The 14,153-nt window shown below is 41.7% G+C and overlaps 1 protein-coding gene across 1 annotated transcript in view; it reads left to right on the top strand.

Annotated features, from left to right (window-relative positions):
- DERA (deoxyribose-phosphate aldolase) overlaps nt 1-14,153 on the top strand; it is a 120,000-nt gene that overhangs the window by 36,060 nt on the left and 69,787 nt on the right. The window contains exon 2 of the mRNA XM_025930372.2: nt 13,876-13,973. Coding sequence (XP_025786157.1) covers nt 13,876-13,973 — 98 coding nt within the window. The remainder of the gene's footprint in view (nt 1-13,875; nt 13,974-14,153) is intronic.

Raw genomic sequence — 14,153 nt, 5'->3', positions numbered from 1 at the left:
GCTTGTACTTTGTTACAATGTGGAAGTTTATTTGGATGAAACTGTAAATTATGTGTCTGTCACATCCATATCCAGGTATCTTTCTGCTCCATAGATTTCTTAATTTAATGAGAAAATTGTTTTTATCATAATAGTATATTCCAACAAAATTTGTACCCATGTTATCGTTGCAAAATCAAATAATGATGTGTTCAACACCATCCTCTTTAACTGAATTTACAGTGGGGGTCACCATGATGTCAGATGTTTTACCTTCAACAAAACAGACTTCTAAATTTTTTTTCTTGGATTTGATAAATTTGATTTTTAAAATGAGCCAATATTTGAATTAATTTAACACATTTTCTCTTTGAAGCACCTGTGACTCTGATATAAAACTGGTATTTTCTAGTTGTTTGTGAAGTTAGGCTTCTAGAGCCAACAACTTAGTAACTACTGCTCTACTTCTTATACACACGCTAGGAAATTTGGATTAAAAATGAGCAGTATTTAGAGTACAGATCTGCCTCAGCATATGGTGGGGTCACCCCTGACGAACGCATCATACGTTGGACATATTGTAAGTGGAAAATCCGTTTAATACACCGAATCCAACAAACATCATAGCTTAGCCTAGTTTACCTTAAACATGCTCAGAACACTTACATTAGCAAGTGGGCAGGATTATCTGACACAAAGCCTATTTTTTTTATTTTATTTTATTTTATTTTATTTTATTTTATTTTATTTTATTGAGAGAGAGAGAGAGTGAGTGAGCAGGGGAGGTGCGGGGGGGGGAGAGATTGAGAGAGAGAGAGAGAGAGAGAGAGAGAGAATGAATGAATCTTAAGCTCCATGCATGGGGCCATATGTAGAGCTCGATCCCACGACACTGGGATCGTGACCTGAGCTGAGATCAAGAGTCAGACGCTCAACCCACTGAGCCACCCAGGTGCCCCTCAGGGCCCTTGGTGCCCCTCAAGTAGTCATAGAATGTATTAAATCCTGTACTGACAGCGAGAAACAGAATGGTTGTTATGGGTGCAGGGGGGTTGTCAGCGTATGGGTGGTTTACCCTCCTGATCTCGTGGCGGACTGGGAGCTGTGGCTGTTGCTGCCCAACATGATGAGAGAGGATCCTACCACATACCGCTATCCTGGGAAAAGGTCAAAATTCAAAATTCGAAGTATGGTTTCTACTGAATGCATATTGCTTTTGCATCACTGTAAAATTGAAAAATTGTAAATTGAATCATTGTAACTTGGGGACCATCCATACTCATTTTATCTAAAAGGAAAGTCATGCTTCAGAACTTTATGGAACTGCATCTTCTGAGGCCGTGTTAAAAAGCCATCTTTAAGCACAGGCTTCTTAACATAACTGCTAATTTTTGAAGTATGTATAAAGATGCTTTTTAGCAGATTTGGGTCTTAGAGTGAGTGACATCTCTGTAGAGCTATGTTGGCACACTGTAAATGTTGAAAAGCATTTTGTGCAAATTACAGATCATCGGCTTTTCGGAGAAATGGAAGTTCAGAATTTAATATTTCATTAAGCATACTTTTTTTGAGCTCATTGCTGCTAATAGATTTTTTCAAACTAAAAAGGACTAACCCTAAATAGTTTTAGATTTACAGAATGTAAAAAATGACAAAAACATTGCTTTCAGTTCGTTCTCCTCTAGGAATCTAGATATTCCCCATACACGTTCCTTATTTGCCTAACGTAGTTTCTCACACTTCTCATGCCCTACTGACTGGTGGTGTGGTGTGTCTGTGTCTCTTGTGGGTTTGGGCCCAGGCCAGGGCACAACTGGCCGGTTAGATTCAAATGACTGCAGAGACACAAGAGTGTTGTGTATTTCTCCTGCCACCTCCCAAGACTGGAAGGAGTTAGCTGTTGGTAGCCACAGATGTCCCAAGTACCCTCAGTTTTCAGTGAATGTCCTGCATTCCGGGAGTGTTAGTTTTGTTATGTCTGGAAGATGGGGGAAGAGTTGAATTGTGGTCTCTTTACAGAGTGATGTACATATTCGAGTGAGATCTCTGTTCACTACACTTTCCTCTTACATGATTACTGGAGAATACGGTAGAAGCTGGGGTCTCTGAAACCCAGCCTGGTTTATTTTGCTCATTAAAAATTTTATTTTATGTTTTTATTTGAGAGAAAGAGTGTATGTGAGCAGGGGAGAGGGGCAGAGAGAGAGAGAGAGAGAGAGAGAGAGAATCCCAAGGTGGCCCTATGCTCAGTGCGGAACCTGTTGTGGGCCTCCATCCCACTACCCTGGAAACATGACCTCAGCCAAAATCAAACGTTGGAAACTCAACCAACTGGAACGTTGGAAACTCAACCAACTGAGCCACCCACATGCCCATATTTTATTTATTAAAACAATGAAATATGGAAGCAATGCTAAACCGGATGGGACAGGGAGTGTCAACTGAGTGTGTCCTGGGCCAATTAGGATGACAGGTTGACTCTAGTGAGGACCAGAAGCTCAGCAGATGGACCTGATTGTGCTGAGTATTTGATTTTACTCCAATGGTCAGAGCGTGGATGCAGAGGGATCAGCTCTGATGGTTTGTTCCAGTCTGTGAACTTTCCACACAGAGACTTAGCTGAGGGTATTTGTGGGTACTGCGCAGAAGGAATTCTTCCTTGATTTTTGTGCTCTGTGAACCTTCCAGCTGCTTCTAGAATATCAACTCTTCTTGGACTGTTTATTCTCCAGATGGCACCAGAGAATAGGCAGCTCTTATTTGTCTGAAGGCAAAGTGTGAAGACTGAAATGGTACAGTCAGGGGACTGATGAGGTTATGACCACTCTCTCCTCCCCACTACCATTGTTCTGGTTCAAGATACCACCTGCTTGCATGAGCCTCCTATTAGCTTCCCCACAGCAGCCAGAGGGACCTCCTAAAATGTAAATCTAAATCAGATCATTTCATTCCTCCACACAGAGCTCTCTGAAGACTTCCTGTCTCACATCTAAAGTCTTTTCTGTGCTGAAAAAGTCCTTCTTAAGGGGCTTTCAAACCTTACGGGCCATGCTTCACAACAGGCCATGTACTTTATATTACAGCCATGTAGTACATGCCTACATATGTATAATTGAAACAAAATGTCTGTACATGACCCTTATCTGTATTGTATATAAGGTGTCCTGATGTTTTCCATTTTGTTTCTTCTTTGTAAAAAATACTGGTTGTGGGGCGCCTGGGTGGCGCAGTCGGTTAAGCGTCCGACTTCAGCCAGGTCACGATCTCACGGTCCATGAGTTCGAGCCCCGCGTCAGGCTCTGGGCTGATGGCTCAGAGCCTGGAGCCTGTTTCCGATTCTGTGTCTCCCTCTCTCTCTGCCCCTCCCCCGTTCATGCTCTGTCTCTCTCTGTCCCAAAAATAAAAATAAAAACGTTGAAAAAAAAAAAATACTGGTTGTAGCTGACAAAGTTGATTTCATGACATGTCCATGGGTCATGGCTCTCAGTATGGAGAACATTTTACTCTATGACCTGGTCCATGCCTGCCTCTTTGACCACTATCTCTGCCACTCCCAGTCCTCCTTGTTTACCATCCCCCAGTTACACCTGTGTCCCTGCTTTGCCTCCAACATGACATGTTCGCTCTTGCTTTAGGGCTTTTGCATTTGCTCCGCTCTCTGCCTACAGCACTGTTTCCCCTGGTTGATGGTCTCTTTGCTCACCTCCTTATTTAATATGGGGCTCTGCTCCGTTGTTTTCATACCAGAAATTCTCCCTGAGCATGCCCATCCCTGCATTCTCCTTTCTCTTATCCTATGTAACATACGTTCCATAACGTGTTCAACATATATTTATACGTTTATATGTCTTATCTCATTAGAAGAAGCTTTGTGAGAGTATGGATTTTGTTTTTTCATTCACTGCTGAATCCACAGAGCCTCAAGCAGTGCTGGCACCATCGTGTGTACTCCCTTTTTATTAGTTGAATGAAAGAATAAATGTAATCCATTGACGGATTTGTAGCGACTAAACTTTCTAGGAGCAAAGTCCCTGATCTGTCTCATATCTTAAGTTTAAGCTATCGACTTTGGCACGGAGACCCCTATATAACACTCTGTGAGCAGGCCTAATGCCATTTGGTCCAGGAATTCTGGGGTCCTGTGTACCTGCACATGGACTGGAAAGAGAATGTGGTATCAGGGAAAGTCTGGACCTTTGGCCCCATAGACTCCTTAACTATGCAGAAGGGCATTGCTATGGGTGGGCCGGTGTGGGCCTGTCTCACCCAGGTGTGATATTAGTATCATATAGGATTTATATAATAATCAGGTTCTGTCTGGTGGCCTGTGGTGCTAATGTTTTGGTGATCTTTTCTACGGGAGCAGTAATGGTGGCATTCTGATGTTATCCCTTCCACCTGGCATCATACAGCTGTGTCAGGCTGGGTTTGTGGAAGAGCTCAGTGGCAAGGTAGGTCACGACAGGTTTGGAGTGTGAAATGCCCCAGGGAGGCGTCCTACGATGCTGATGTCTGGACTACAGTACCAGATACCTTACTGGTTTACCTACTGTAGTCTCTCTCCACCTGTCCTGCACACTCCTGCTTGTGTGCCTCGTAATTCAAAAGAGTTTAATGTAGCTTGTTTTTACTGCTCAGTAAGATAAAGCTTGCACTTGGTAAAGATTTTCAGTTTTATGGAACTGCAACATGAGAAAGTAGAAATTTTATATAATTCTAGCTCTGAAGAGAAGAAACCCTCCTAGCAATTTGGTATATATTCTACTTTTTTTGCACATGTACCAACAGAGATATGTTTTATACTTGTATTGTTGTTTTTGTAAACATGTTTATTTTAGAAAATCACTGCTGTGCGGGTCGCTTATTTTCACGGGGTAATGCACCATGATCGGTTTTCCATGACAGTACTTACTGATCTACCTCATCCTTTTTAATGGCTGGATCATATTCTGTTTTATGGATCTGCTATATTTGATTGAACCAGTCATGGATCTTGGTACCCCTTGTAACAATAGTATCATAAATAGCTTTTCGTATTTGTATTTGTGTATTTGTGTAAGCGTTTCTATGGGACATATTCTGTATGCTGATTATTTTTAAAAAATACTTCTTTGATTCTGTTACAGCCCAGTTTGGAAATCTTCAGAGGCTCTGATCATTTACAGGAGAAAGTCTAGACCAGTGCTGTCTAATAGAAATACAATGTGCGGGGTGCTTGGGTAGCTCAGTTGGTTAAGTGTATGACTCTTGATTTTGGCTCAGGTTGTGATCTTGCTGCTTGTGAGATCGAGCCCTGCATTGGGCTCTGTGCAGACAGCACAGAGCCTGCTTGGGATTCTATCTCTCTTCTCTCTCTGCTCCTCTTTTCCACACACTCTCTCTCAAAGTAAATAAACTTAAAAAAAAAAAATACAACGGGCAACACAAAGTAATTTAAGGTCTTCTAGAATCCACATTATAAAAGGTAAAAAACAGGTGAAAATTGTTTTAATAACTTTTTATTTAACCAAATATTTATTCAACCCAAATATTATATTGTCAGTGTATAATCAATACCAAGACATAATTACAGAGATATTTGCATTCGTTTTGGTGCTAAATCTTTGAAATCTGCTGAGTATTTTATACTTAAAGCATATCTCAAATTGGACTGTTCCACATTTCAGATGCTTGGATGGCCACATGTGGCCAGTGGCTACTGATTGGATAGCACAGCTCTAGACTCCTTAGCCTTGCACTTAAGAAGCTTTACAAATAAGCCACAGTGAATCACGTAGAGCCAACTTGCTTTTACTCCTGACACTCTATTTCCCTTAAACCTTCAGAGGTTCCACTTTTTTCTTCTTGAATCCTGCCCATCCTTCGGGTAGGCTTTCTCAGCGTTGGCACTATTGACGTTTGGGGCCAGTTACTCTCTGTTATTGGACCGTGCTGTTGGTCCTGAGCCTGTTACTGGTAGTGGCCTTGGTTAGGAATGCCCGCAGTGCCCACCTGGGAACATCATTTGTGGCAAATTCCATAGACAGTTCCCCTACCGGGGCTCCTATTTGTGGGTGGGCCACCTCTTCCTGTTCTTGTCACAGCTGCAGGGCACACTTCAGCAAAAATCATCAGGGAACTTTGAGGATCAAGACTTATTACTCACAGGTCCTGGAGAGTACACGGCACACCTGAGGGCCACACTGTGTAGTTTCAGGTAGAGAGGGAGCAAGTGTGCGTGCACAAGCGGTGACCTGTGTCTTTATTTAGGGTCTCAGGGTGGGTGTCTAGGGTTTTGTGGGCTGTCTCTCTACTGGCTAATTAAAAACCAAAGAGCAGGAATTGGAGCATGAGAAGGGGAAGCAAGGTGACTCAGGTGGTTGTCTAGGTGACCCAGGGCTCTCTGAGAGAGGAACCTTCGTGTGGGGGGGCTGTCTAGCTCCTTGTTGCTTGGTTTGTTAGCAGCAGTGTCATACAGCTGCTGATGTGTTTATTCAGGACAGATGTCCTGAAATGGATGCCTAAGCAATCAAAAGCTTAGTGTCAGGCACTTACACTACTGAGAGAGACTGTCCTGTACGTTGTAGGATGCCTAGCAGCATCCCTGGCCTCTGCCTGCTAGATGCAAATGTCACCTTCCTACCACCAGCTGTGACAACCAAAAATGTCTCCAGACTGAAAACCTTTGCTTTAGGGTCAATCTCTCATCTCCACTTATTTACTAAGAGGTTTTTTTTTTTAGCCAGCTGGATGAACTGACTCTGACCTTCCCTTCCTCTGAACTTGACTTATTGCCCAGCCATTGTGGTAGGTGTATGTTACAGGGAAAATGCCTTTGTGGTCAAATGTTTGAGAAATGCTGAATTAAAGAAAATCCAAGAGTCTTTCTTTCCTGTGGGACTTCGTTGTAGAGGCTAATGTGCTAAATGCTTTATGTATCTCTAAGAGAAACTAACCCATGTAGCATGTCCCAAACTTACTGACCATTGTCATAGAAATTTATAATTTTTTTGAGTTTCCAGCAACTAACTCCTGTCCTCTTAGTGTTGGGCAATTCCATCAGGGAGGCACAAAGAGGAAGGAATGGATCTCTCCTCTTCCCTGCCGCCCACAGTCATGCATAGTTCAGGCTGTGGATGCTTTTATATGGAACTTGAGGCTCTGAGTGAGTTAGGTTAAGTGGTGGTGTCATTGTCCACAGCAGCTGCTGTGACATCTTGGCCAGGCTATTGCTGTTAAATGCTGGCGTTGTTCTGTTTTTGGCTCTGTATTGTTGTCTTTGGTTCCTGTCTCTTTTCTGAGCTTGTTCCTCCAATCTCTTCTCAGTTATCTGAGTTTTTACCATCCTTCCCTTTTTGTTCCAGTCACCAAAGTCAGTTTTTTGTCATTTTTAAAAACTGAAAGATTCCTAACTGATTCTTTGGAAATGTTGGTTAAAAGCCAACATATGTCCCCATATTTTTTATATTATTCAGATCTTGCCAGTCTGTGACTTTATTCCCTAAGCTCTTTCAGGATAGCAGCAACCTGTTTCATGCCACTGCATTTCTCACCCCGTGTAGCACAATGCCTGCAGGCCAGACAGGCTAAATGGAGTGGTAGTAGGACTTGTATTTGGGTGCTTCACTCCTCTAAGGGCTTCTGGCTCTCTGGCTACATAATTGCAGCCACCCCTAGCTGTTGAAACTTTGAGGCTGGTCACTGAGTGGTTATGGGCATCCTTGGAACAAGTGGATCTGAAACAGGGAGCCTGGAGACCGCAACAAACAGTACTTCTGATGCCAGAGCAAGTGACTAGGTTCTCCTTTTGGTGTCTAGATTAACCTACAGGCAATAGCTGATGAATCGAGAAGAAGAATAATTGGGAGAAATTACTTAGTAAAGAGCAGCAATAGCTGGGAAAGGGCTCATGTCTTAAGGAGGGATGAAGGATAAGAGAAAATGGGGAGACCTTAAAATCACAATGGGATGCTGCTATGTGAAGCCAGTACAAGAGCACATGTATCTTATAATGTGAGCCCAGACTTTCTTCCACTGTGATGTGTTCTGAAAGAATGTTATAACCCACATGGCTATGGATACAATACATACTAGAAATGAAAGCCAGAGGGAACAGGAGGGTAAGCAGAAAATATTCTAGATTGGTAAAGAAGGAACAAGTTAGCAGATCATGTCAGATTGATGCCATAAATCTAAGTTGAAGTATTTTATTTAAAAATTAAAATAATATATTTATCTATTTTTTAGAGAGAGAGAGTGAGAGAGAAAGACAAAGCATAAGCAGGGGAGGGGCAGAGAGAGAGAGGGAGACATAGAATCAGAAGCAGGCTCCAGGCTCTGAGCTGTCAGCACAGAGCCTGATGTGGGGCTCGAACCCATGAACCGTGAGATCTTGACCTGAGCTGAAGTCAGATGCTTAATCGACTGAGCTGCCTATGTGCCCCTAAGCTGAAATATTTTAGAGGGTGTAGTAAACTTAATATTCACCTGGACTTGGATTAATAACCTAAAGAGTGGTCTTAATGGAGAATGTAGGATAGGAGTTGAAGATTAGGGTCAGAGTGGCTCTGGGGAGATGTCATAGTAGTAAGGCTCTGTGACTATTAGTAATGTATGTTCTAAGTTGCTGGTGTCTTGGTTTCTATTTTTTTTTTTTTTAAATAAGCTTCACCCCTAGCATGGAGCCCAGTGTGGCGCTTAAACTCATGACCCTGAGATTAAGACCTGAGCTGAGATCAAGAGTTGGACACTAAACCAACTGAGCCCGGGTGTCTTAGTTTTTAGACCATCTATCTGGGTTCTGAGAATTGGGTTTACACAGTAGGATGTTGGAAAAGTTGGCACATGTCCAGTGGGGGCGTGGATGCCCCAGAGAGCTTACCAGGGGCTTACTGGATGGTAGTAGACTTTGTGAAGAAAGCTAATTCTTATTCCTACCTGCTAGTAAGGATGGGGCTTCCAGTCTTTCTTGTATATTTTTGGCTTAGGAAGTGGGCAAGGCTGAGTCTGCTCATTTATATAAGTTGAGTATCTAATGATCTTGGATGGATCAGGCATGCACTAACATCCAAAGCTCTTTTTTTTTTCTAGCCAAGCTGCCCTTTTCCAAGGCTAAGTTTAAAAGACCCTACATGGTTGGGGTTGCTGGGTAGTTCAGTCAGTTGGGCGTCCGACTTTGGCTGAAGTCATGACCTCATGATCTGTGAATTTGAGCCCTGTGTTGGGCTCTGTGCTGAAAGCTCAGAGCCTGGAGCCTGCTTCGTATTCTGTGTCTCCCTCTCTCTGCCCCTCCCCTGCTCATGCTCTGTCTCTGTCTCTCAAAAATAAACATTAAAAAAAAAAAAAAAGACTAGACATGGTCAAGTTGATATTTCACCAGTTACAGGGTCTGTGGTAAACAATAAATTTACTGTGGAGCGCCTGGATGGTTTAATTGGTTAAGCAACCGACTCCTGATTATGGCTCACATCATGATCTCACAGTTTGTGAGACTGAACCCTGTTGGGCTCTGTGTTGACAGCGTGGAGCCTGCTTGGGATTATCTATCTCCCTCTCTCTCTGCTTCTCCTTCTCTCTCTCTCTCTCTCTCTCTCTCTCAAAATAAATAAACATTTTTAAAAATTTAATAAATTTACTGTGATGCAAGAGCCTTATTGAGCAACTATTTTTGTGCTAGGCACTTGTGCATATGGAAAGGTCTGGCTGATTCCTGGGAAGTTGCAAATTAGAACTGGAAATAAACAGAAAAGAATGAAAAGAAAGCATGGGAAATTTAGTCTTTCTTCCTTTTCCCAAATTTGGGGGAAAAAAAAATCTCTAATAAGCTATCACAATGTATTTTTCTCTATTAGGAGCAAAGGTCAAATCAAAATACAAATAAACCTCCTTTCACAGAGTTACCATTTGAAATACTCTGAAGAAGTGCGAGAACCTCCAGGGAAGCACCCGTGGAAGTGACAGACTACATGGTAGAGTTGTAAGGAAAATGATTTGTCTCCATTGAGACTTAACACAGGAACGATAACAATAATAAAAAATTGTGAGAAGAGTCTCTGAGAATAAATTTATAACTGACAGAAGGGCCTGAAAGCCACCCAAATGGCATACTAAGAGACACAGTAGGATATTTTTTCATGGGAGAGTTTTAAGAAAAGAGTATTATCGCCTTCCAATTATGGCTTCATGTCGATTCTCCCCAAAGGCATGTGCACTTGAAACCCCTCCTGGCCCCGTAAGAGAAGATTCTATGGTACTGATGAGATTGTGTGCATTAGAATCACTTCTCCTGGAAAGGAGACGCTAAAGGGTACTCGAATAAAATATTAAAAATTATGAAGGACATAACAAAGGCCAATCAGTCCTTTCTTTTCCCCAGACCCCATAATATGAGAACAAGGGTTATTTGATGAAATTAAAGAGTAGCAAATTAAGTGCTAATAAAATGAGATAGTCACTTATATAATTCATTACCATGGGAGGTCACAGAGGCAAATTCTGTGGCTGGATTAAATATGGGGCCAGATAATTTTATGACCACTAATGATATTTTTAACAGTGGAGGCTGATACTGCAAGAGAAGTCATCCTATTACATTCTCCAGTAGGTGGTTTGCAGGGACCTCTGGCCAGTGATGTCTGTGAAGTATGAGAGCAGGCCTTGTGGGTTCTAACCTTTGGTGGGGAATATTACTAAAAATTAGTTTTTAAGGTGGATATCCTCAGGTATTCCATGCATGCCTCAATCCCAACTTCTCTTGTGGAGATCCACAAGTTCCTTTATTGGAAACAGCTGGGGTGCAAAGTTCCATTATACAAGATGAGTAAGTTCCAGAGATCTAGTGTACGGTAATGTGACCATTGTTAACAATACTTTATCGTGTGCTTGAAATCTGCCCAGAGAGCAGATCTTAATTGTTCTCAGCACACACAAAAAAGGGAAAAAGAGAAAATGGTGTGAAGTGATAGATAGGTTAATCAGCTTGATTGTGGTGATTATTTCGCAGTGCATATGTATATCAAAACACCAAGATGTGTATCTTAAACATACACAATTTTTATTTGTCAGTTATACCTCAATAAAGTGGTGGGGGGGAAAAGTAAACGCTCATTTTGTTTTAAAGCAGCTGGGAAAGGTGTTGCTCAGAATTCGATCATGGCTGGTGTCGGGGAACCGTTCGGCTTATTTATTGAATGCCGCCCATGTGTCAGGCACTTGGCTTGGAGTTTTAAAAATCTGTGGGGAATGTGAACATTTCGGCAAATCAGTGTATTCAGAATGAAGGGGTCTGCGCTAACGGTAGACTAGAGAGTAGCCTTAAGTGCAAAGAAACAAGGGCGTAGCTCAACTGGTTCGGAGAAGGTTCACAGAGAAGGTAGCATGCGAACTGAGTCCTAAAGGTTGGGTAGGAGTTCACTGTGTTGGCAAGATAATGAAGGGCAGAAGGAGCAGACAGCGTGCACGGGTCCAGAGACAGAACGTGACAGGCTTGCCAGTGAACTGATAGTTTAGAAACGCTGTACCATAGGGTTGGAGGTGCAGAGAGGGAGAAGAGGGTCATATGAGGACAGAGGCAGCCAGGCGGTGGAGCGTTCTGGACCTCTCTCCAGTAGCAGTGCTTCCATTGGTGGTAGTGGTAGAGGAGAGGTGGGGAGGGGCTTCCAGAAGTGTCACATGACTGATAAAGGACGGCCCCTCAAAGCCTTGCCCCACCAGCATAGGCTTCCCTCTTTTGGCCACTGACAACAGTGGCTTTGTGGTGAGCCTTGTATTTCACACAACTCTTTGCCTCATTGGTTTTACTATCTGCCTGAAACGATCTTTACCACAAACCTAATCACCGTTACTAGTTTTTGTTTTTGTTTTTTTAAGAATCTCCCCTGTCTTTGGGTATAGAGGGGTTCTTATAGGTCTTATGATTAGGATGAGTCTGATGTGTCTGTCTGGTCTTATTTCTTTGGGCTTTACGTAGAACCCATCTCTGTGTAGGGAAGAAGAGGCAGATTTCATTTGCTTGACCTTAGACTCCCATTTTCTCTGTGATGTTGGCTCAGTAGACAAGCAGGAAAACACACAGTGTCTCTGAGGAGCAGATGGAGTGAAATGTTAAAAATCTGTTTTGTTAAATGATTTCAGCTAACAAAATAGTTTAATTGAAAAAAAAAGCACCCAGACTCTGCTCTTTATTCAGTGATATTTAAATAAATATATCATTATTAATCACTCAAACTCTCACTTCGAATTTCTACAACATTAATATTGATAAGAGGAATCAATTGGAAATGAGAGAATTTTTTTTTTGTAGAAACCTGGTCTTATCTCTGTGGTAGATGCAAATACTTTATTATTATTATTTGTGTTGTTATGTAGTGCAGTATGCAATCAGCGGTTTTCCCCATCACATTGTAGAGAATTGTGTACCGTAGTCCCCTCTTATCCATGGAGAATATGTTCCAAGACCACCCCTAGTCGATGCCTGAAACTGTGGACAGTGTTTGACCCTACATATATACCATATTTTTTCCTATACATATACACCTATGAGAATTTTTAATTTATAAATTAGGTACAGTAAGAGATTAACGGCAATAAGTAATAGTAAAATAGAACAATTATGACAATATGCTATAATACAAGTCATGTGAATGTGGTCTCTCTCAGAATATTTTATTGTACTGTAGTCACCCTAGTGATGATGTGAGATGATAAAATACCTATCTGATGAGAGGAAATGAGGTGAATGATGCAGACATTGTGAGCTAGCGTTAGGCTACTATTGACCTTCTGATACCTCAGGAGGAGGATCTTCGGTTTTTGGACTGCAGTTGACCACAGGTAACTGATATTGCAGGAAGCAAAATCACGGATAATTGGGACATATTTCCTAATGAATAACCTTTCCCACTGTGTTTTTTTTAAAGCCTCTTCTAAGAAGAAGTTGCTGGAGGGATATAAAAATGAAGTTATTTATAGAAGGTAGAAGATGCTGGAGGGATATAAAAGTGAGGTTATTTGCAGAAGGTAAATGGGTGTGTGCTCAATTTACTCTAAGGTCACCTCTGTTATACAGAGTGCTGGTGGATAAAAGTGAAATGCATGTACACCACCCTGTGTTTGGTGTTAGATACTCAAAGATAAGATCATGACTCACAGTACAGTGAGCATAGGAGACCATTTTACCATGACTCCTGGCTGAACTAAATACAAGTTGTACAGTACAGCTGTATACAAAATGTTAGCTCTATCTGAGGAGCTTGGCAGTGTTTTCACCAAAGCTAACATGTAGGCTGGGTTCAAAATAGAAGTTACAGTTAACTAAGATGGAGGGTAGGATCGAGGTAGGAAAGAGCATTTCAAAACCGAAGCAATAGAGATGTCTCCCAGACTTTTGAACACCTTGTTTCTTTCTTTCCCTTTTTGAAACTTCTGTTCTATCAATGTTGTAATTTCTAATACGTTTTGAAATAGTCTCCTTTGAGGAAAGAATGGGATATATCATATCAGCCTCTAGTAGAGACTAATCTTGTCAGTAGGGGGTAGTGATCAAGGGTTCCTTTAAGCCCCAACATTAATTCACTAGGCAGTTTATTAATCATTTGTTCTCCTGGACGGGGCACTTACAAATAAGTCTTTGCCGTCAGATGTGAGGCACATGGCAGGAGTAATGTAACATTTTCCTCTGTTAGATATGTCTGTGTAACGAATCAATACAAGTTCTTCCGGTTCCTCCTGTACTTGATTTTACATGAAGTATGCCTTTTCATGACCAAGCTTCTTTCAGCAAGGCTATTGATTTGTAATTGTGCAAAAAAGAAACAGAAGCTTTATAAGAGCTTCGATGCAAAATGATATATCCTTCCAAGGACTGCGTGAAAATAGGTGAATATATTTGATAAAGAAGTGTTCTTCTTTCCCCTTTAGACCTTAGCTGGATCTCCAAAATACAAGTGAATCAACCAGCAGTTCTGAGGCGTGCAGAGCAAATCCAGGCTCGCAGAATGGTGAAAAAGGAGTGGCAAGTAAGGTTTCTTCTTGAGCATTCTATTCCTGTAGTTTACAATGCCTGGTCTCTTCCCTCAAGGCCACAATATTGAATTTTGCTCAAGATGCATCTAAACTTAAAAGATTGCAGCTGTCCATGACTTATTTTAATAATTCATATATGATGATGATGGGTTGGAGAAAGATAACACATTTAT

The sequence above is a fragment of the Puma concolor genome, chromosome B4 (assembly GCF_028749965.1).
Source record: "Puma concolor isolate L17-30 chromosome B4, mPumCon1.1.hap2, whole genome shotgun sequence".
NCBI lineage: Eukaryota > Metazoa > Chordata > Mammalia > Carnivora > Felidae > Puma > Puma concolor.
This window is presented reverse-complemented; position numbering and strand designations above follow the sequence as displayed.